Raw genomic sequence first — 22,578 nt, 5'->3', positions numbered from 1 at the left:
CTGAGCGTCTTGGTGAGCTCTACCACTGTACCAAATTTCATGTCTCTACGATGAAGTAAGTGAATAGCAAAGGGTCCTTTGAAAATTGCTAGGTGGCGCCGTTGAGGCATTTTTCTTTTGATTTTTGTGACGACCTTAAAATACAAAATTTTTAAACAGTCACCTTGTATCTGCAAAGTTTGGTGAGTTTTTGAAAATGAGAAAGCCCCCAAAAAGGCCCCTCTTTAGGGGGGCAGAATAATAATAATAATAATTAACACTACAGATACAATAGGCCTTCGCAGCGCTTCGCTGCTCGGGCCTAATAATAATAATAATAAGAAACAACACAGAAACAATAGGCCTTCGCAGCGCTTCGCTGCTCGGGCCTAATAAGAAACAACACAGATACAATAGGCCTTCGCAGCGCTTCGCTGCTCGGGCCTAATTAAACAACACAGATACAATAGGCCTTCGCAGCGCTTCGCTGCTCGGGCCTAATAAGAAACAACACAGATACAATAGGCCTTCGCAGCGCTTAGCTGCTCGGGCCTAATAATAATAATAATAATAATAATAATAATAATAATAATAATAATAATAAAGTGGATACTAGTTACTTTCTCTCTGCAGATGATGTATGATTATATAACAGCTTTCCTAAATACTTGTTTCTCAAATGCACCAGTTTGGACAACCTGCTCCAGTGTGGTATAATCTACGCTGATAACTTGGTGGTTGTGGACAAGGAGAGCACCATGAGTGCCGAGGAAGACTACATGGCAGACGCCAAGACCATTGTCAATGTCCAGACCATGTTCAGGTAACTGAGTGTTTGAATGTTTAGTAGATTTCAATATTTTCCCCTTAAATGTCAACTCTGAAGCCTGATGTTGTAGCTCAGTTGAAAAGCATATTCACTTATTGGATTCCATCTCTTTTCACTACTTCAAACGACAGAGAAAGAGGCAATTTTAAAGACCGGCTTCTGTCACTGAAGCTGTGAAAGTGTTCTGCCGTGTCGTAAAAAATAATTAAAAACCTTTGTCATAGTCCTGAAGGGGCTTCTTTTTGCCACAAAGCATTTCTTCCTCTCACAAAAAAAAGCTCTTCTCCTCTCCTCTTCCTCACTCAGATTGTTCCCCAGTCTCAGCATCATCACAGAGCTCACGCACCCGTCCAACATGAGGTTCATGCAGTTCAGAGCAAAGGACTGCTACTCGCTCGCTCTGTCCAAACTGGAGAAGGTAAGTGTTTCAAGTTTTAACTCAGACTGGCCTTTTTTTCTTTGACGGTGGCAAATATTAAAGTGACATGGTCAGCAGATCTCTGACAGCTTGATTATACATGTGGCACTAATAAAATTGTTTTACATTTTAATCATTTAAAATGTAGTCAGTGTTTTCATCGACCATTAAAATCCGTTTTTCATTTGACTAAAAGTTATTTCTTTTAGTGGTTTCATCTGTAGTGTCTCTTTTAGGAGATGGTTTAAAAACTAAAATTTGATTGAAGCTTTTTAACAACATTAATAGAGTCCAATAAATAAAATTTAGCATAAAGAGTACAGTAAACAAAGATAGTACAGTTTCATCTGATGATGGTAAGTCATGTAGACATCGTCCATCTAAGCTGAGTTATTATACATTAACTCAGTGGTTAATGCATAATCAATGAATTAAACACGCAAAAACAAACATTGGGCCAAATGTACACAACAGGCCAAAAGTTTGGAAGCTAAATCAATTTTCTAAAAAAATAAAAAAAAAAATAAACATAGTTTCATTGTATATGGAACAAAAAATGTAATATAAAGAGTCACCATAACAATACATTTTCTGCATAGTTTTAAGATATTTGCTCTTTTTTTTTTTGCTCAACCTCGGCTTTTTTCAAAGTATACTTACTAATAACAGTCTAGCGTATATAGCATACTCTGTGATTTCACTTAATTTTGCTCTGAAGTTGTGACTCTTGCCAAACTTGTCAGCGCTAAAACTAAGCCTTATTTTCTTTTGTTAACATTTATTCAGCAAGGGTCTGATAACATCAAGTTATGCCTGAAGGTCAGTTGTGGGGAATGGTGCTTATCAGTGAAAGAAAAGTCTGAAAATACAGTAAGTACATCCCTGAAACTTTGATTTTTTTTTTTTTTAAATAGGCCTTGTGAACAGAAGTTGCTTCCGACTCTCTGGCCGTCTTTGGCCTTGCCTACAAACCTTTGGCCTTTAGTGTACCTTTTTATAGGAACAAAAAAAAAAAAATTATCATTTAATTTTCACATATTATTCCTTTTATATCAAGAAGCTTCATTCATTTTGTTAATTTGCACTTTCGATCATTTGCAATAAAACAATCCCATTTCAGTTTATTTCAGTTGTCAAAAACTGCCAATCTATTCTTTCCCTTCAACATATGTGCAAAATAAAAGGGTAACTGTTGAGTAAACAGAAAGATGTTTAAGTTACTACTTTGAAACGGTTTCCCTGATTTTTCAGATTGAGCGAGATAAGGGCTCCAACCTGGCCTTCATGTTCCGGCTGCCGTTCGCTGCCGGCCGGGTCTTCAGCATCAGCATGCTGGACACGCTGCTGTACCAGGTGGGGCAACAGACCTCTGCGCTTCAACCTTTGTCCTGTATAGAAATTATCCAAATGATTATAGACCTGAGGCAGAGTCTAATTTATCCTGCTGGAATGCCTCAGCAATTAAGTTAGCGGCGGGTAAATGATCATATTGGCTTTTTTCTTCCCTGTTGACAGTCATTCGTTAAGGACTACATGATCGCTATTACACGGCTTCTCCTCGGCCTGGACACCACGCCCGGCTCCGGTTACCTCTGCGTTGTGCGTAAGAAAGCCTGAGAGCTTAAATTAGACGGACACGTGCGCTGTAACAGCTTGGCCGTTTGTTCTCCCTCCTCAGATGAAGATCACCGAGGAGGACTTGTGGATCAGGACCTACGGCCGGCTCTTCCAGAAATTTTGCTCTTCCAGTGCTGAGATTCCCATCGGCATCTACCGCACTGAGTCGCACATGTTCTCAACGTCGGAGGCAAGCAAAGTTTGATAACTTGCCACATTTCAGATCCCGGCAAAGCATCAAATCTGGCTTTAATTTTTCATCTTATCTCTAAATCAAAGAGTTTCATTTAAACAGCATATTTAAGATATGCTTTACAGTTGAACCAAGGCACTGGGAAAAGTTGATTTGGTTTATCTTCATTCTTTCTCGCTGAAGCTTTCACTATAATCCTATCATGCATTCCCTTCTTATTTTTATTTCACTCCTCTTCTAATGGGTTTGCCTCATTAGCTGCAGTAATAAAGAAACGTTACAGAGGACACAAAACTGACACCAAACAGAAGGGAAATTAATTTTCTGATTGCTTAAACTAATTCATTCAGTACTTTATCTGAAAGTCATAGTTTATTTCAGTTAATTTCATCCAAACAAATTGGTTCCAACTCCGTTTAGCCTTTTGTCAATCAACACACACAGTGGATCTAAAAAGTTTATACACCCCTATTGAAATGCAAGGATTTTGTTACATAAAAAAGAAGAGTAATTAATTTCATGTTTTTCAACCTTTAATGTGATCTATATCCTGGACAATTCATCTTAAAAACAAACAAACAAACCTCTTAGAGGAAACAATTTAACAAAAATAAAATGTGTGTATCTTTAAATACTTTGTTGCTGCAGCTACTGATTCAAATTCAGGATTCCTCTCTGCCCCAAAAGTTCTTCAAATCTATCAGATTGTGAGGAGATCTCAGTACCTGCAGATTTGTTGTCAGATTTATAGACTCTAGTTACGCCATTCCAAAATCAGAATTTCATAACAGTAAAATAAGAATTTTGAAATAGTAAAATAGCTACAACTTAACTCTTGTTAATCAAATTCACTATAATTAATGGTAATAGTGTAAACTACAAGATGAAGCGTTGAAATCGGATTAAGATGTGCCAAAATTTATGTCTAAGGTGGTGCACACTTATGCAACCAGATAATTGTTGCTTTTTTTATTATTTACACATTTCCCCCTAAAAGATACATTTTTCATTTGAATTGAGCTGGATATGTGTAACATTAAAGATATTAAAAAGGTTTTGATCTCCATCCTAGATGCACTTTGCCATATTGTCCCTTCCTGCTACCATTTTATAACCGTAAGCAAAGCGTTGCTCATAAGTCATTTTCTTTAAAAATGTTAGCGAAAGGATTTGTCATGTGTAATGTTTAATTTGATGAAATATAATATTATAAAATCTTTAGAGCCCATCATTTTAAAATATGACAGATTATGACCCCCAATCTAATCAAAATAACTCCAAATGACAAGTAGTCACTGTTTCCTTACATTAGAGTAACTTTGGTTGTCAAAGCGGGTGTAAAGACGCCCCCTGGTGGGTTAGGGCTCCCTGAAAAAGTCAGGTTTAAAATGAGGGGTGAAATAACCAAATTAATTGCTAACTTACAAACTTTAAATCATATATACATTTAAATTTGCCATGTTTAATTTCCTGCTGTGCAAAGTCAATTTTGAAATAGTAAATATGCCATATTTACTATTCAGTGTGCCAATTTGAAGCTTGAAATGATTTAGTTTGCTTTGAATGCTTCATCTTTCATTGCATCTTTCTTTGTTTGGGTGTCTCCTTGGCCTTCTCTTTCAGAAGAAAGACAGTAATGCACAGGTAAGTCTCTGGTCTGATCATCCGGTGGGTTTGCACAAGTCAAGACAGACAAAAAAAGATGGGATACTGGCACCTAAACCTTATTAAAGACAGATGTTTGTTGCTTTCAAAGTCACATAGAAAGGGGGTTTCCTCTCCACCCTGCTACTGTAGTCTCAGGTGTCCATCAACGCTGAGCATGGAGAGGAGCACCGGGACCGCAAAGAGTCCTGGAAAGAGAAGACGGCCCACAGAAACTCCACCACGAGCGACCAGTCTGAGCATCCGCTGCTGAGGAAAAAGAGCATGCAGTGGGCTCGGCGGCTGAGCAGGAAGAACGCCAAGCCAGCGAGCCGAGCCGAGCGCATTTCACAGCAGAGACTCAATCTGTATCGCCGCTCTGAGAGGCAGGAGCTGTCGGAGCTGGTCAAGAACCGCATGAAGCATCTGGGCCTCCCAACCGTGGGCTATGGTGAGTGCAACAGCTCCCAGCAACATGGCCAAAGATAAAATTCACTTAACCTGTAGTTCTAACAATATTTAAACAATGTATAAGTTAAGATAAGGTTTACAAAATTTAAATACAGTTGTTGACAAGCATTCATGTTTCTTTCCTCCATCTGGATGTAAAAACCATTTATTCACCATGTACCTGAAAACTATTAACGCAGCTGTGAATGTCTGTTGCAGATTGGAGTCATAGCTCAGCAAAGATTTGTATTTGAAACTCCAGTTTGGAGGCAGACATAATGTAGTTGGTTGAATTTATACTCAGTGAGCCAACTTTGCCCAGATCAAGTGATAAAAATTAGGCGCTTAGAGGTCTTGTCCTAATTTTCAGCTAATTGTTGTCAGCAGATAAAAGCGCACATTGGTGGAATCTGGAGGTAGCAAAGGAAGAGATTTAATCTCATTTAAAGGAAGAGATTTAATCTCATTTAACTTATTTTGTCATGATGAAAATAATTTCATGATCTGATTACAGTTGTTGTTATCAAAGTGACTTATTTAAACCCACAGAGTCAACTGTTATCTTGTGTTTCTTTTTCCAGAAACCCACATTTGGGTTTGTTCCTACCAAACTGACTCCAGTGCTAAACCGGTGCTGGTTCTTGCTTATTCCCACTTTCACACTATTTCTCATCTGTTTCAGTGGCGTAGGAAGAAACAGTGCCATAATGAGTTAATGCTCCAGTATCACCTTGTTGTGCATTTTACACTGTAGCATACTCACATTTGATCACAGCGCAAAATTTTTTGGCTCAAAAGTGTCAAACAAGTTCTCAGAATGAGCACCACAGCTGCTTCATACTGCACATTTACATCTCTACTAGAGAATCAGCTCACTGAAACTTAAATAGTGCATCAATGACCCAATAGCATTATTTAGTCTGATATACGACGCTATGCTGTCTGCATCCAGACTGACTCACCTTGGCATGCTGGATGCTTGAAACTGGAAGTAAAACAGACAGCTTAGCCTAGTTTCTGATTAAATCGTCTAATAGTTACCGGAACAGTTGGGCTGAAAGTGACAGTAGAATGAGATGGAGACATCAAGGGTAAAGCTATGTACCCCTTCCTGTCACAGCGGAACACTGTGAATTTTGAACCCTTGTTTCCAACACATGTGCAGCGTTCAGAATGGGAGGGGTGTGAAATCGACGCATGAAATCCTCCTAAATTTTCTAGAATTAGACCAACGCGATGCCTTTTTTTCCTTTCATACATGCCAAGATAGGAAACAATGCTTTCCCATCAGTTACTTCTGTTTCCACTGCTGCAAGCCTTTTCACATTTTTCAGCCGTTTGTTTTGATGTCGCTCGTTACAGAGGTAGTAGCGTCAATAGGCCACCTGTATCTGTGCCAACAAAGACTGCTTGCATCAGAAAAAAAAGCATTGCAGGTCATTTAATATCGCCAGGTTGTTTCAACAAATCCAAGTTGACATGATGTGTGTAATTCCCATTTGCACACCATCTGGTACATGTTAACCGGACATCAGCTGGAGAGGACTGTAGGAAAGTTCACAAACAGTTTAGAGCAGCGTTTTATAAACTTGGCTGGTGGTATTAGGATATCCGTTTGCAAGAACACTGAGATGAGGGTTAGGGATAACCTTTAACTGGAAGAGACGTCTGCAGAGATGAAAGACGACTCTCTGGCTGCGCAAAACCGAACTGGTTCTTTCTCAGAAGAGCCGATTCAAGCACTATTCTTGTTTGACACTGAATTCATTTTGGTAGGGGAAAAAAAAACCTATGTTAGTTTTTTTTTTTTTTAAATAAAACCTGATTTTGACAAAGACCTTCTTTCTGCAAAGTGTAGTTGGTTTAAGTGATTTTTCAGACATTTTTAGAGGAATTATGTCGGTCACGGCTTGGAGCTTTATGGTTTGTAAATTACAATTTTCATTATGAGCAATGTGATATAAAGCCTTGAGAGGATCCATTTAAAACCAGTTGTCCATTTTGTTCAAATAAAAATGCTTCCATATCCTTGTCAGTGCGATCAAAGATGATTATTAGGTGGGGAATGTATCATAACTTCTACGATCAGTGGGCCTGGTGGCTTGATAGGTGATAACGATAAGGTAATAAAACTAAAACTAGAAAAGTTAGAACAAGCTTTATGGCCTGAATGAATGTTTCGTCCACTGAGGCTGAACTCAACCAGTTAAATTATTCTGTTTTGGGACCAGTTGTGTTGAAAACTCCAATCTGTGTTTCAGCTATTTTATCTCATCCATCTCTCTTCATACTGTATCTGATTAATTTCACTACTTACCATGATACTTAAAAAAGAAAAAAAAAATCTCATTACTTTGGTTACCCTCATTAACATCCATGGAGCCATAATTCACACACATGTAATCATACAAACATGTCAAGATGAGCATATAATGCACGATGATGCCGGTGCATTTAACTTTGAATGAGCTGCGTTTGGCCTGCATTCTCCTCTGCTCAGTTTCATGCTTTTTTTTTCTGCTCTCTGCTTCATGCTTTGGAAAAAAGAAACAGAATCACACTCCAGATGTGTTGCACCTTGTAAGCTTTTGTGTTTAATGTGGATGCAGCAGTTATAAAAGTCCACGCACCCTTTTAAAACGCCAGGTTTTTGTGATTTAAAAAAAAAAAAATAGACCCACATAAGTCATTAAAAAACTTTTCCATCTGTAATTTGACATTTTTCTTTTACATTTGTCCTGTAGAGTTCAAATGAAAAGCAAATAGATCAACAGGTGAGAGGGAAAATTATAAAAATAAAAACAACCTGGTTAAGTTAGTGTGAACATCCTTAAACTAACACCCTTTGATGCGGTTTCAGCATCCAGTCTTCTTTGGTGGTAGTTTGTCAGTATCTCACATCTAGACTTGGTAAAACATTCTTTCAGGAGGCTTTGGGAGACTTTAGATCTGTTAGGGGGGAAAAGGGCAGCCATGCTCCTTAGTCCGGACATATAGAGACACGTCTATAGACTTAGACTTCTTTATTGTCATTTTGTATGCACAACGTGCGTACAGAACGAAATTTCGTTTGCATACAGCTCGAAAAATCACAGTAAATCACAGAAATCACAGAAACTTCCAGCTGCGCTTCCAGGCAGCGGCTAAGAGCGTACACTCCGACCACTGGCGAGCATTTTTCATAAAAAAAAAAAATGCCGCCGAACTCACTAGAAATTACGTATAACGTCACTTTCCACCTAGGCTCTTTATCAGTTATTCATAAGCATCTAGATTTAGGAATGCCATTGTTGTCCCATATTTTTTTAAACTATGTTCAACTATAACTTTAACTAAAGAATGCAAATTGCCAAATGTCAAGAAGTTCCTCCAACAATAGATAAATATTTTGTAACACCCAAAAAACTTATTGCTGGAATTTAGTCGAAGAGTGCTTCAACAAAGTACTAGTTTAAAGGTATACTATGCAACCGGGGTTGATTTTCCAGCGAGGCTCCCCCCAGATAGCCTCGTGAGACCATCCTGATCTCGCGAGCTTTCAAGGTTTCTCTCGCAGATCAGTCTGGCTACTCTCCGTTAAAGAAAATTTGGAGCCGTTCACCAAACGAACGTCCAATCAGCATTGGCTTTGAGGTGGGTTGAGGTGTGACGCAACGAGAAGCGCGACAGTTCAGTCTAAAGAACATGGCGGCTTCAGCCGATGAAACTAGCGTTAGCGTGGCTATCGAGCAAGTTTTATCGGAATTACAGAGTATTTCTTTGCTGAGCTAACGAGACTTTACCTGCAGCAGCAAGAGTAGCTTGGCTTGTGGTTGTGTTTTCGTCGTCACTCTGTTACGAGCGATGACGAATCTGATTGGTTTATTTGGCCCGTCTATCATCAACATAGGCCAATCAGCTAACCAGTATTTTCGCCCCTTCCCAAAATTACTTCAACGGAAGGTTTCCAGATGGATATGCGGAGCAAATCTATCTGGCGGAGTCAGGTAACCCCCCAGAGGGCGAAAGTAAAAGTGCACTGTCATAAAGATGCTCAGCTGTTCTCCTGGTTTCTCCGTCAAGCCAGGCGCGGTTGTTTTGAGCTTAGCAGACAAGCGAACGCAACGAAAAGTCGAAAAAACGGCAGTACAAACAATGACTAACACAGTGAAAGTATGAACATGCACACAGAGAGAGAGAAACCATTCCAATGTTACTTACAATCGCATCAGCAGAAACGCGAGGTCCGAGTCAGCCTTGCAGCTTTCTTTTTCTTTTAGCTCTCGCCATTCAGAAAAAGCTTGTCCGATGTTCCCCCGTGTACGACTCCTCTCTCTGTCCAGAGCCCTTTTCCTCTTTCTTGCCTGCTCCGACATGGGCTTTCGCTGTTTTCTCGCTGGTTTCGCCATGATAACTGCACAAATATCGCCACTGAGCTAGCAACGAGCATGCCTTTCACTGGGGGCGTGTAGCAGTTCTCGCCGTAAAGCAAGACCTACTCTCGCGGTCTTGCACGAGACTTCTGAGCCTGTGGCTGCGGGCCGAGGGCTCCTGCAATTGCAAGTACGGTATTTCCCCCACAGACCACCAGGGCGGCCGGGAAAACCTTTGTTCGACCTGAAATGACTCATTTAATCATCCAAAACGGTATGGAACACATTAATTGACTGAAAAATGTTGCATAGTATGCCTTTAAGATCATTGCAACTTCCCTATTTTTAATTTTTTTTCTCCTAAAAAGGATTTATTTGTTTTCGGTTGAATTGTCACAATACAGGTGAGGAAAGTGCTGAAATGATTTATTTAGTTTCTTTTTGTTAAAATCATACAAACCTGGCATTTTAACAGGATCACAACATGCAAAAATAAAATAAAAAGACAGTCATCTGGAGGTGTTTCTGTGCACACAGCGATGCATGGCCTCTTTGCTTTCCTCTCACATGTCACACACAAAAAAGTTTTCAAGGCTCTCACTGCCTGCCTGATCTTTTTATTTCTTCTTCTTTTTGTTTTTCTCCCTCTTTCTCTGACTCCTCTGTCTCCGCTCTCTTGGCTTGTAGAGGATGTTTCTAATCTCACTGCGAGCGATGTCATGAATCGAGTAAATCTAGGATATTTGCAAGGTAATCTACGTCATTTATAACCCATTTTTACAGATTGTGAGAGCTTATGTCCAAGGTGGAGAAAGGAGTTTGTCCTTTCGCCAGCATCCGGTGAAGATTAGCACTTTCACCTAATATGAAGAATTTCAAACACTTGTCTGCAGCATCTAGTCTTTTGTGTTTGTTTTTGACATCTTTAGTTGATTATCAGTGTACAGTTAATGATAACCAAGAACCAATGAGGACCCTGAAGTTAACTTTGAATGCCGTTGCTTAGAGTTGCAGGATATTTCAGAGCAGCCGTATACAGAGGGGACAAGGCCGTCAGGTTAGCTGGTTGATCACAGTACTGCAACTTCACTGCATGGGTGTGTGTGTGTGTGTGTGTGTGAGTGTGTGTGTGGCTGTTTCTCTGTGTGCGTTTCCTGCCAGAATGAGTGGTAGATCAGCGGCCAACCTCTTACTCTCCTGCCTCTCTTTCGCTCTCTCTCTGTCTCTGTCTATCCGGTCTTTGCTGCATTGTGTTCCTGTGAGGTGACGTCCCAAATGGCTCGAGTCCTGCAGGGCATCAGAGTGTGGCTTAAAGAGTGGAGTGGAGTGCATTATGTCTGTGGATGGAAGGTTAGATGGAAGGGGAGGAAAGCACTTCCTCAGCCTCCATTCAGCGCCAGAGCGGAGCCTCGCGAGGCAGAAAAACAACCAAAAGTTGTAATAAATAGTATTTTACGTGTATTGGTCGGAAACAAGTTAGGACGTTTGCAGTCTCGTCTCCCTTAAATAGTTGTGTATAAACAAATTAATGTGTTTGCAAGAAAAGTAAAAACCTGCACTCAAAAGTAAATGTAAAAATGTCTAGGAAATGTATTTGTATGTTTAGGATCAGACTAACCTTATTGCTAGAGCACATTTAAAGCAACCGAATATAACTAAAGTGAGTTAGATTGAAACTAAATGATTGCTTTCCCAATAGAACATTAAAAATTAAACAAAAAAATTAACTGGTTTGCAGTTATTGCGCAAATTCTGTATTGTGGAGCAAAAGGAAGATGATTCATGGTTTTAAAAATTTGCTCAACAAATAAAAATCTAAAAGTTGTGGCATACATCCGTACTCGCTCCACTTCACCCCAAAATAAAATCCAGTCTTAACAGCTTTCAAAATCCGCTTCTTTAGTAGAGTCAAGCTCTCTGTAGTCTCAGAAGCAGCTGTTCTGTGAAGGCCTCAGATGCTGGAGAACGTTATTAAACAAACTGCATTGTGAAGACCAAAGAACACAGCGGTCACGACGTTCAAAGGCGAGTTAGGTTCTAAAACCATATCAGAAACTCTGCAAGGCCTAAACTGACAGGCTGGGCCAGGAGAGCATTACTCAGAGAAACAGAAGGAGGAGAGCCACAGCTCAGCTGGGAGAATCTGCTGAAATAAAACTGTTAGTCTTTAAAGATGTGTTCACACCAGACGTGAACAAGGCGAATGGAGCGAGGGGTTTACATGTTATCCTTCTGTAAAGGCGCGTTCAGGAGAGAATTAATGCGATGCAAACAACTCGTTTGGAGCGACGCGAACGGCGCAAATTGGGCAAATGGAGCAAAGTGAAACTGCAAAAAGGTGCGCTGGACGCGTGTTTCCAGCGGAACGAGTTCAACGATCTTTTCTGTCAATTAGTATCTCGTTAAGGATCCCCTCTGTCCATTTAATTAAGAGCAAAAAAGTGTTTTATATGAAACATATGTAGACAGTGCAGCTAAAGCTGCACTTAAAATACATGTTTTGAATTTGCTGATAATTATCGATATTGATCAATTTGAATTTTATTTTATCAATATGCTTTTTTTGGTATCGTCCAGCCCTAATTTAGAGACTCCAGAAAAATCGAACACAAGCCAATCCAATAGTTTTGCCGCTGCAGGGACTTGCAGTGTTCGCCACGGAGAACCATCATCAGGCCTTATTTCCATGAACAGCATTGAAAGGAAACGTCAATTAGCGTCCGTCATTATTGGATCGGTGCATCTCCTCAAGCTGTGAGGAACAAGCCAGCGGCCGTGGCGTAATCCTCATGCGACACGCTGAGCATCGTGTCGTGAGGCGTGGATTAGAGGAGAAACTGAACAAGCCGCGGTGTCGGCGCGGGGATCCAGCTTTGAGCCGACGGTCCGGCAGCCTGACCTCTTCCACTCTCACACTCCCAATGCGTTCTGCTTCACTCTGTCTGGTTTGAGTCGCTCTGCGTTTTGGTCCGGTCTGCCGGATGCTGGAGCATGTCCTCTGTGTCTGTGGGTCTGTCCCATGTCACCTCCGGGGCTGGCTGGCTGGGTGGGGGGGGGGGGAGCTGAGTGTGCTGTCCTGTGGCATGGCCCTACCAGCCTGCAGCTCCAGTGTGGAATGCGCAGGACGTGCAGGGAATGCGGCGGAGGTTGTTTTCTTGTTTTTTTTGGGTTTTGTTGTTGCGGACGCTGCCTGCATGTTGGCACCGTTCTGAAGCTGCGCATGGTGGTTCTGTTCGGGTCAGCGGGCAGCATGTGGGCCTCCCCTTGTTCCACAGAGTGGCCTGCCAGTAACGGTTAGCCCTTCTCTCTTTCCCACACCGCCTGGCTTTGTAAAGGGCCACAAGCAGGTGGGTGATGGAGACACACGCGCCCTCCTTTCCCTTCCTCCGTCCATCACAAAACGCAGTAGGAAGCACAGCCAGAGCGCACCCAACACCAGCACACCTAAACACGTCACACACTCACGTAGGCTCTGAGTTAGGACTCTTATGGGAAGGTTTAAATCGCTTTCCTACTATTGATCCTTAATTAGAGGAAGTTTCCTTCGCTAAATTAGGCTGTTAAATTAAACCTCCTGTTTCCAGGAGTGGAGGTTTGCTAAGAATGTCTATAGAAGAAACTCCAGTGCTTAAAACAGTAATATTTAGATAGTTTAAGTATTGCACTGCAAAAACGGAACTTAAAATGAGTAATATTTTCTCAAAATTAGTGTATCTTTCCTTGATTTGAGCAGCTAAATAAGATGATCTGCCAATGGAATAAGACTTTTCCCCTAAAATAGGAACAACTCATCTCCATCATCTTATTTCAAGCGCAGGATGTCTAATTATCTTATTTTATGGGTCAAAATACTCATTCCATTGGCAGATAATAATATTATTTACCTGCTCAAATCTAGGACAAAAACACAAATTTTAAGAACATTTTGCTTATTTTTAGATCCGTTTTTGCAGCGTGGTTTATTGCTTTAAAGATTACATCAGCAAAGTGATGCGAGGGCAAAGCATATCATTGCACTTTGGTTAAGAATATGAATGTTAGACATCAGGGAGAGGTACAAGGTTTAGTTTCCTACTTCTGGTGCTGCTCAGTGTCAGCAAACGCAGTTAAATGTCTAAAAGTCCAACTTATCCCTACAGATCTCTGATTAGCCTTTTAAAAAAGATAAATCTTTGTTGGCATTTTCTTAAAACGACTTTATCTTTTGCATTCGGATTTGACCCTTCACTTCGTGAGAACACTTTGATAGAAACAACTTTTAGCAAAACATGCCCATAACCATGATACGGCCTCCACCGTGTTTTACTCACAGGATGGAGTTTATGTGTGCGGAATAGAAAGCAGTGGAATGGCTGCAGTGCTCATGTTAAATGACAGAGTTTCTGTTTTTCTACTGTTGAGTACATCTACAAACACATTGTTTATATGAAACTACTTTCCTCCTCACATCAGACAGAAATCAAAGTGTCCATTATCAGAAATCTAGAATAACTTTGCATTGTTGGATCACTTTCCTTATAGATATGTGGGATGTCTTCTGTTTGAGTTACTTTTCTGGAAGGCTAAAGACGTGTTTGACACTCTGATCGAGTTTAAAACCACAGAACATTTCAACGATTCAAAACCCTGAAGCTTTCAAGAGTTTAAATGTACATTTTGGTGTGAACACTTGTGTCAGGTTGGATAACTTTGACCTCTTTGAGTTTGCCACAGTAACTCATTACTACTGTAAGTTACAGACTTCTTCAACAAATTCAGCTGTTCTTAGATTTCACTGGAGGTAAAAAGCAGGAGAAAAAAAACACCAAATTAAGTTCAGAATCCAGACATTGCTAATTGTTTCCTTTATCACGTGAAACAATTAGCAATTTGTTTCATAAATGTAAAATCCCCTGCTTGTTTTCTTTGTGGAACCAGTATGTTTTTAAATGGCTTCTTAAGCAGAATAGATATGTCCTGTATGTGTTTCAGTATTGTCTAAATTGAAATGATTTATAGACAGTTTACTCTGAAATTAGATTTTAAAAACAGAACTGTTTTATGTTTACAGAGTTTAGAGGCCTGTATTTTTATTTATTTTTTTTGGCTGATTTACGGTCTAATGGAGGAGGATGAGGGTGGTCTCCAGAGCGGCTCTAAAGGTCTCCTCTGCCTCTTTTTACAGATGAGATGAACGACCACCAGAACACACTGTCCTACGTCCTCATCAATCCTCCTCCCGACACCATGCTTGAGCTCAACGACATTGTGTAAGGCTGGGTTTTCTTGTCAAGCAGCCTTTACTTACGTTTTTTACTGCTTTTACAGCCATACAGAACGCTTTCTCTATCAGTCTCAGATGATTTAATCAGGTTTTCTGCTGGATACAGGTTAAAAAAAACAACCATAAAAATAATAATTTTTTAAGACATCTCTGACATTTTCATATAGTTTTGGTCTAAAATGGATTTAGAATAGAAACTCAATTAGTTGTACATGGCCTAAACATGAAAAGTTTTTCATTGAGTTGGGTGGATCCACTTTTTTCTAGAATAATACAAATCTGCGATCATCTGAAATGCCGTTTAGGTTATTTATTATTTGTTTGACATGTTGATCAATGACAAAGATCAGCTTTGTAAAGGTGAGGTTATTGTGGTATCTTGATGTAATACCTTCATGTTTTCACCATGAGGCAAACGTTAAAACTGCTGCTGAGTTTAGAGAAAATTTAAACAAGCACATCTTACAGGTCCCTGCCTCCCCTGCGCTGCAGCCCTGCCTCCACAGCGGAGCCCTGCTGCTCCACTGTTTACCTGTCTTTGTTTTCTGAGCAGGTACCACTCCAGAAATGGGCAGTTTTCCTGTAAAGCAGGTTGTTTCTCTGTCATTTCTCTGCCCGGCCGCAGCCCACCGATAATCTCGAGCTTGAATGACAGTAGCTCTGTGTGGAGGAGGAGGTGTAAGCAGCGGGTACACAAGAGCGATTGGCACTGCTAACAATCAGTCATTCCTCCCGGTTCTCTTTGCTGGGCTCAATCCGAATACCCTTATAGAGCAAGGACTCTTTAGCCAAAGCGAAAGTGCGTCAGCAGTCGCCGTGATAAGTGCTGTCTGAATAGTGCAGTCAGTAACGAAGGAGGTAGGAAAAGAGCCTGAATGCAGGTAGGAGTTAAAGGCTGTCTGAATATGGCACAGCAGCTGAAGCTCCTTTCCTCCCCACCATAAAGTTCTTATTGTTGACTCCATTAAAGTTCAAGGGGCAGGAGCTAGGAGCTATGATTAAGCGTTTTCAGAGTGAGCCGTTGTTTCTGATCCGGAGCTGTGTAGTCCTATTGCAAAATGCAATAGGATCACCGGGAGGAGCCAGAGGAGCTTTTTTATTTTCACCGATTATCTTTCTCATATTTTACTGTCAAGACATAGTGACAGTTTTACCAAATATGTGAAATATGTAAAAAACAAAAAAAAAAAAAAAAAACATTTATACAATGGTATTATGTTCCAGTGCAAACCCTTCTGGACAGACGCTTAAATGTACACTGAGATTTATGCAACCGTCCGTGCACCATACAGAACCTCTGACTCACAAACTGCTAGTTCATCGTGGCTTGACTATTTTCAAAGATGTTTCTTGCATTTGAGGCAGAATTTTAAAAACGCTGCAAAAAGATCAGAAATTCAGAATAAATGAGTTTTGTATTCCACACAACACAAACCAAATAACCTTAATTAGTTAATTTGTTGTAGTAGGTTACACCACAGAGTAGAGATGCACCAGTTGGTTTTGTGGCCAATATTCAGAAAGCTCTGACCTGCTGGTTCTGATTTTAGCCAATTTGATTTATCCTTAAGAACTAATAGATAAGCTACTCTCATAGGAAGAAATTAGGACACCCTAAAGTAGACTATATATGTTTCTAACACAGTTGAACACCTGGATATTTAATATAAAATTTTGTGATATTAAGCATATCAAGTCAAATAAATAAACAAGCCGGTTGTTAAATGAAGTATCCAAACCCCGCCTCTACTTTCAGAGACAGGCTGCACACATTTGACTTTATTGGGAGGTGTAAGAAGAGGAAATCTTCCCTTTCTCTAAAAACATGAAGAACAGACTTAAGTCTAATTTCCTAAAGTCTGCCAACATTTCCAAATGGTGAATGTTCCACGTTAGACAAAGAGTCAAAGCTCAAAAGAATAAAACAGAGCAACGTTTGTGTTCAGCCTTCCTGTTATCTGCTGGAAGTCTTACTCCCCAACACCCTTAATGAATTACGTCTTGACAGTTTTCTTCAGTCAGTAATAACTTCCATACTGAAAAATTATGTTAGCTCAATCTAGTTGCACGTTGGTGGTGTGCATTCACTGAATGGAAAAATATCAAAATGTTGAGTTTCCAATCAGCTGGTCATCAGTCAAACTTAAAAATGTACTGGTTCTGGTTATCGACTGATTTCTCTGTCGTATCCTCTTTGAATCTTAGTTATGGACGTACAAACAAAAGTCAAGCTGCAGAGGGTTGCATGATCTTAAGCTTCTTCAGGCTCTAATAGCAGAAAAATGTCATGGATTTTGTCCTTCCAGGTACATTATTCGGTCGGACCCACTGGCACACGTGCCAGAGGACTCACAGATGGGGCAAGCTCGAAACACCAGGAACCAACAGGACTTTGGCACAGAGACGAGAAATGAGACTCACCTTTGAATGCTTTTAGTCTTCGGTTCTACAAGCTCCCGATAGAGCCCGTATAACTTGCACAGATGAAGGCCTAACACGGCCAGTGTTTGTAGTGAATGTGTATTATGTGTCTCTCAGCCTGAGACCAGAGTCTAATCACATCCTAAAAGATGGCCCTAAGAGACCTGGTTTCCACCGAGCTGCCATAGGAGGATGCATGAAGAGTGCCTAGTCATCACTATCACAAACCTTATCAACACACACACCCCTCACAAAACACTCTGCAAAGGAGAACCTGAAAGCAGCTTCCTCTACCCGGTCTGAGTGCAGGGATCAGCAGTGTTATTAGCCGTAATCAGATGTTCAAAGCAGGTTTCTGTGCAGATGGATAAAATTTGATCATTTCAACCCATGTTTTGCTCAGGGGGGGGAAGCTGCTCTTGTGCCACTGCTCAGGCCAAATGCTTCTCCGCCTGTTTCTGCCTAGAATCAGAAACTAACTGAGACTCATTCACATCCAACACAACTTAAACATCATGTTTTGCTTCAGAGAACCATTAAATGTGTTGATTTTCTATATTTTCAGGTATTTACCAGGAAATTACAGTAGGCTACATGTGCAATTTTATTCTTTGTTTATTCTTGTACACTTTATCAGGCATTTTTTTTACAAGCACATTTTTGATTGGACAACGGGCTCCTTTATTAGCCAAGTTAGCATTTCTCTTTCTTTTTGTCTGTTGAAAAAGGAAAAAATTTCCCTTTTGGAAATCACGTCTGCTCCAAATTATGTGCCATGTTGTATACTCTATTTATTTGTAAATATAATTGTTATTGTGCCATTTTGTATTTATTTTGTGACACCAGTATTTTTATAATTTTTAGACCTCACTGCAACATCAGCTGCTGCTGTGCTAAAAGTAAACTTACATAAGAAAGCTCAGTTAAGGAAATACGTATTTTGAAGGAGGCTAATATTCAAAATACCTGATCTGATCTATACTAAGATCAACTGTTGATCATAACACCACCTGCAGTTTGAATCTAGTGTTAAAGGCTCTATTTATATTAAATTTGAGTTGCTTGTTAAGAATAATGAATTTATTTATAAATGTGAATCAGAAATGTTTCTTTTATTTATTTCTATGTTGTTTCTCTGTCCATATCTTGTCTAAAGATGAAAGAAATCCAATTTTTTTTAGGCATTATAGAAACATGTTTTGCCTCATGAATGTTGCTCTAAAATTAGCAAACTGTTAGCTTAGCTTAGCATGAAGTGCTAATAGCTAAACTTTACAAACCCTAATTTTATTGAACTTTTTAACATTTATGATTTAATTTGCTAAATAAAGATCTAAAAGTTTATTTTAACACTCAAGTACCTGTAAGATGGTTTTGGGTGGCTTGGAGGTTGGTTTAAGAGGGCCAATATTTAGCCTTTTTATTTTATTTGTAGCATTTGCGCTAAGCTAAGCTAATTGTTCTGGCTGTTTAACACATAGGCCAGCTGTGCTGCGAAAAGGTATTTCTCCCTTTGTAGATTTCTTCTTTTTTTTTTTTTTTTTTACAATCCAACCTGGCCCTTTGTGAAAGAATAATTGTCCCCAATCTAAAATCTGGTTGTGCCATACTTTAAGACAATGACTGCTATCAAGTGTTTGCAGTACCTAGTCTTTTACGTCACTGTGGAAGAAATTTGCCCCCCCTGTTTTTGTTGTTTTAGTTTTATTCAGCAACTTTACAGGACTTCCATCGGGGTTTTTTTTTTTCCATTTATGTTTAGATTTATTTCTAAAAATAAGTGCTGTGGTTTGAATTTTTGAGGCATCACTGTGTGTACACCATAGTTTCAGTATTTATTCCTGATCCATTCATCTTCATCTGTATCTTAGGTTTACTCACTGTAAATATGAGCTGTATACATGACTTTGTTTCCATGAAAAGTAAAAAGGACTTGAACTATTTTTTGCACTAAGCTCTGTGGCGACGTGTGGAGCAAAACAGCATGACCCTTTAATTTGAATCTGTAGAACATGGTAAGTATTTATGTCCAAACCAAAAATGCGTCATGCATTCATCAGCATGATTTACTAAAGCATATGTTTGCAGATTTTCATTTTGGGCATGCTGTTCTTATTTCTCATCTCAAATTATTCTGAAGTGATGGAGGGATTGCTTTGATTTCTTTCTATGGTCCAGAAATGTTTCACAGAGTCAGAAGTGACAGTTTACAGGCTAGAAGAGGATAGGCTGAGTAAAAGAGTGAGCGACTGTGATGGAGGATGCAACTGGTCTGCAGATCTACTCACACCATACCGTCGAGGACCCTCACCACAACCCCCAACAGTCCAGACGTCTTCTGACGTCAGGATTCAACCAACACACGGGGCATGTTATCTCTTAAAAGCATGTTTTGATATAAAAAGCTTGCCAAGAACCAAACATTTCCTACAACTAGCAGGGCATTTAGCGCAGTATCCTGTTGCTTGATTCAAAAACCCATAACTGAGTCAACTGCTTGCAAGTTGGAGCCATCGTTTGATACTCGGAACGTGCATGTTGTCTAGATGTTTATCAAAAGCCAGTGTATTCTGTTTACCTCCACTTTTGTTTTTCAATTGTTGTCAAAAAAAAAAGAGGATGATCCATTTTGTACTATTTCTTATGAGAAGTGCACATACAGATACGGACAAATAAATGCTGCATGCAGCCAAATACACTGATGGCAAGGTGGTTTTTATTTCAGTGTATAATTGGATGCATTGTTTCCATTTATTTCAAACCAGTTGATTTTTGTCTCATTGACAAAACGAGTTTCAAGAGATTGGTGTAAAAACCAAAAAAACAAGTGAACTAATTTATAGTGCATCATCTTAAGCTTATTAACAGAAAGCTGTGCAGCAGTTTGGTGGTTCCACTTTTAATGTTTACCACAGCTCTGTAGGTCATTGACAGTTTAGGTCTGTGCTATATGTTTTAACTGAAAGCATTCATTTTATTCCATTTAAGAAACTGCTGTATTTCTTGTTGTTCTTTTAAAGATCAAAATGTAATTACCAAGGTAAGCAAAGATGATCCAAAGTGCTTTTTATAATGAAAACATAAAAAGTACATTGCTGAGGCAGAATAAAAGAAAGTACCGGACTACAGACTGAAAGTGATGTTTCAAATAATAAATCAGACAGAGGTAACTCTAGACAAACAGGTTTTTTAACCTTGATTTAAAATAAATTAAGAGTTTGCAGTTTTATAAGGGTTTATTCTTGATTGGAAGATCATAAAAACTGAAAGCTGCTTCTCCATGTTTGGTTCTGATTCTGGGGATGTGGGACTTAAACCAGAAGACCTGAGTGGTCTGGGAAGTTGAGACAAGTCTTTAATGTATTTTGGTGCTAAGCCTGGATTTATAAACAAACAGAAGTATTTAACAGTATCTAACACGCACAAAAAAGCTCAGATTGACACCCCCGGGTTTAAAGTGATGGTTTACACCTTTTCAGTTTCAGTAAAGACAAAAATATCAGTTACTATATTCAATAGAGGAAAAAAGAAGGTTAATATTTTCTGACAGATTATTCTAATTGGTTTACACATCTAAACATTCAGGGTATAAAAGCTGCACTTTAATGCACCATAGAATCACATCTGAGGCGAACGCCTCTCTTCTAGCAGTCAAATATTATCTTTTAGATCATTATTTTTCAGTGCTGAATGTTACATCTTCATCATTACCTTGCATCCAAAAAGCTTTACAGACAAAGTACATTACTGCTAGAAAGATTGCAATCAAATCATTGACTCATCAAGGACTCTGAGGAAAAAGATTAAACTGCTCCGAAGAACGTGAATGAGGATTGGTTGATCACCTGTCGGTCAGACTTCCTTGACAAGAAAATCTATGGATATTCTTAGAAGTTTGGTGGAAGGAAGAAGTGTGGGAGGAAAAGATGCACCAGCTACAGGGATGACGGCCGCGAGAAAATTATCAAAGAAAATTAATTTAAGAATTGCAGGGCGTGGACTGAGGCTGGAGTCAGTGCACCCACAGATGAATCCTGCACATGGGCTCAGAGCGTCTTACCTGGTTAAGGGGGTGGAAAGAACTGGATTGTTGCTTAGTGGTCCAAAGTCCTCTTCAGATGAAAGTTTGAATTTAATTTGAAAATCATGGTCCCAGAATCTGGAGGAAGAGTAGAGAAGCCTAGAAATCCACATTACCAGAGATCCAGTGATGATTTGGGGCACCATGTCATCTGCTGGTGTTGGTCCGCTGGGTTTTCTGATATCCACAGTCAATGCAGCCGTCTACCAGAAAAAGGTTAGAGCACTTCACGCCTCCTGCTTGATGCTGATTGCATTTTCCAGCAGGACTTGATACCGGTCCACTGTCAGAGGGATTCAGTGAACATGCTGTTACTGTGCTGTGTTGACCAGCAAACTGGACTGACCCAAACAACATGGAGGATCTTTGAGGTGTTCTCAAGAAGAAATTGAGAGACACCAGACCCAACAATGCAAAAAGCAACCCGGGCTTCTATTACACCTCAGCAGAACCGCAGGCTGATCGCCTCTGTGACGCACTGATGCAGGAATTCATCCAAAACAACGAACAACCAAGTAATGAGGTGCATAAAATAAAGAGATTTTTTAGAAGCCCTTCATATGTTTAAATAGCCTTTTTTATCATTTTACTGGTGGAATGAGTGACAAAATATTGAACTTTTTCACTCTTGAACTTTTTTTTTTTTTTTTTAAGATGTTACTGTGTATAAATAGTGAGACGGAGACTTTGGAATCTTGGATGGATGCAAAGTCAGACCCTTATCCTTATGGGACGAACTTTAACAAGAGAAGACTGGGGTAAAATTGTTGCTCAAGACTAGGCCTAAAAACACAGAACGGAATAATAATATCCTGTAAGAACAACTTTTAACTCCAGATCACTAAAAGACTCCAAGAGAGTATGCAAAAACATCCCAGCCCTGATAAAGTAACGAATCAGTCACCGTCAGGATGCAACCCTGACACTAATATAAAGAATGGGAAGTTGATGTATTTCTATACCTGCGTCTCCAGCGGTGAGTGGGTGAGAGGCGTTGTGCATCCTGGACAGGTTGCCGGTACCATCCCAGGAGCAGCAACCATGCAATTTAACCAATTAACCTAAGAGTCATGTTTTATGACTGTGGGAGGAAGGCGGAGAAAGGCCACGCATGCACTGGGAGAACATGCAAACTGCATGCAGAGAGACCCCGGTCAAAGCCATGGGTGCAATAAAAAGAAATAAAAACTCAATAAAAACCATAGATTTTAGAATAGTTTATTGTTATACCACAGAAACATCTGACAGAGATCTAACGCCTCAGGCAAGAACCATAAAGATACCTGAAAAAAAAACATTTTATTGAGCTGAAAAAACTAACCAACAGATTT

At 39.7% G+C, this 22,578-nt stretch overlaps 1 protein-coding gene across 21 annotated transcripts in view; it reads left to right on the top strand.

Moving 5' to 3' along the window:
* The window catches only part of si:dkey-21e5.1 (potassium channel subfamily T member 1), a 136,494-nt gene extending 116,626 nt beyond the window's left edge, over positions 1–19,868 (top strand). For 5 of the 21 annotated variants that reach the window (XM_036144068.1, XM_036144073.1, XM_036144069.1 and 2 more), the window contains 13 exons: positions 668–802; positions 1,115–1,226; positions 2,013–2,096; positions 2,478–2,579; positions 2,742–2,825; positions 2,905–3,033; positions 4,660–4,680; positions 4,834–5,131; positions 10,170–10,232; positions 10,489–10,539; positions 12,818–12,829; positions 14,647–14,731; positions 17,052–19,868. In XM_036144068.1, the coding sequence (XP_035999961.1) occupies positions 668–802; positions 1,115–1,226; positions 2,013–2,096; positions 2,478–2,579; positions 2,742–2,825; positions 2,905–3,033; positions 4,660–4,680; positions 4,834–5,131; positions 10,170–10,232; positions 10,489–10,539; positions 12,818–12,829; positions 14,647–14,731; positions 17,052–17,172 (1,297 nt within the window). In that variant the 3' untranslated portion in view covers positions 17,173–19,868. The remainder of the gene's footprint in view (positions 1–667; positions 803–1,114; positions 1,227–2,012; positions 2,097–2,477; positions 2,580–2,741; positions 2,826–2,904; positions 3,034–4,659; positions 4,681–4,833; positions 5,132–10,169; positions 10,233–10,488; positions 10,540–12,817; positions 12,830–14,646; positions 14,732–17,051) is intronic. The other 16 variants (XM_036144085.1, XM_036144090.1, XM_036144087.1 and 13 more) reach the window with 11 other exon arrangements.
* Positions 19,869–22,578: the final 2,710 nt, after the last annotated feature.

This window comes from Fundulus heteroclitus, chromosome 12 (genome assembly GCF_011125445.2).
Source record: "Fundulus heteroclitus isolate FHET01 chromosome 12, MU-UCD_Fhet_4.1, whole genome shotgun sequence".
Classification (NCBI taxonomy): Eukaryota; Metazoa; Chordata; class Actinopteri; order Cyprinodontiformes; family Fundulidae; genus Fundulus; species Fundulus heteroclitus.
Note: the sequence above shows the minus strand (reverse complement) of the source record. Positions and strands in the feature narration are given on the sequence as shown.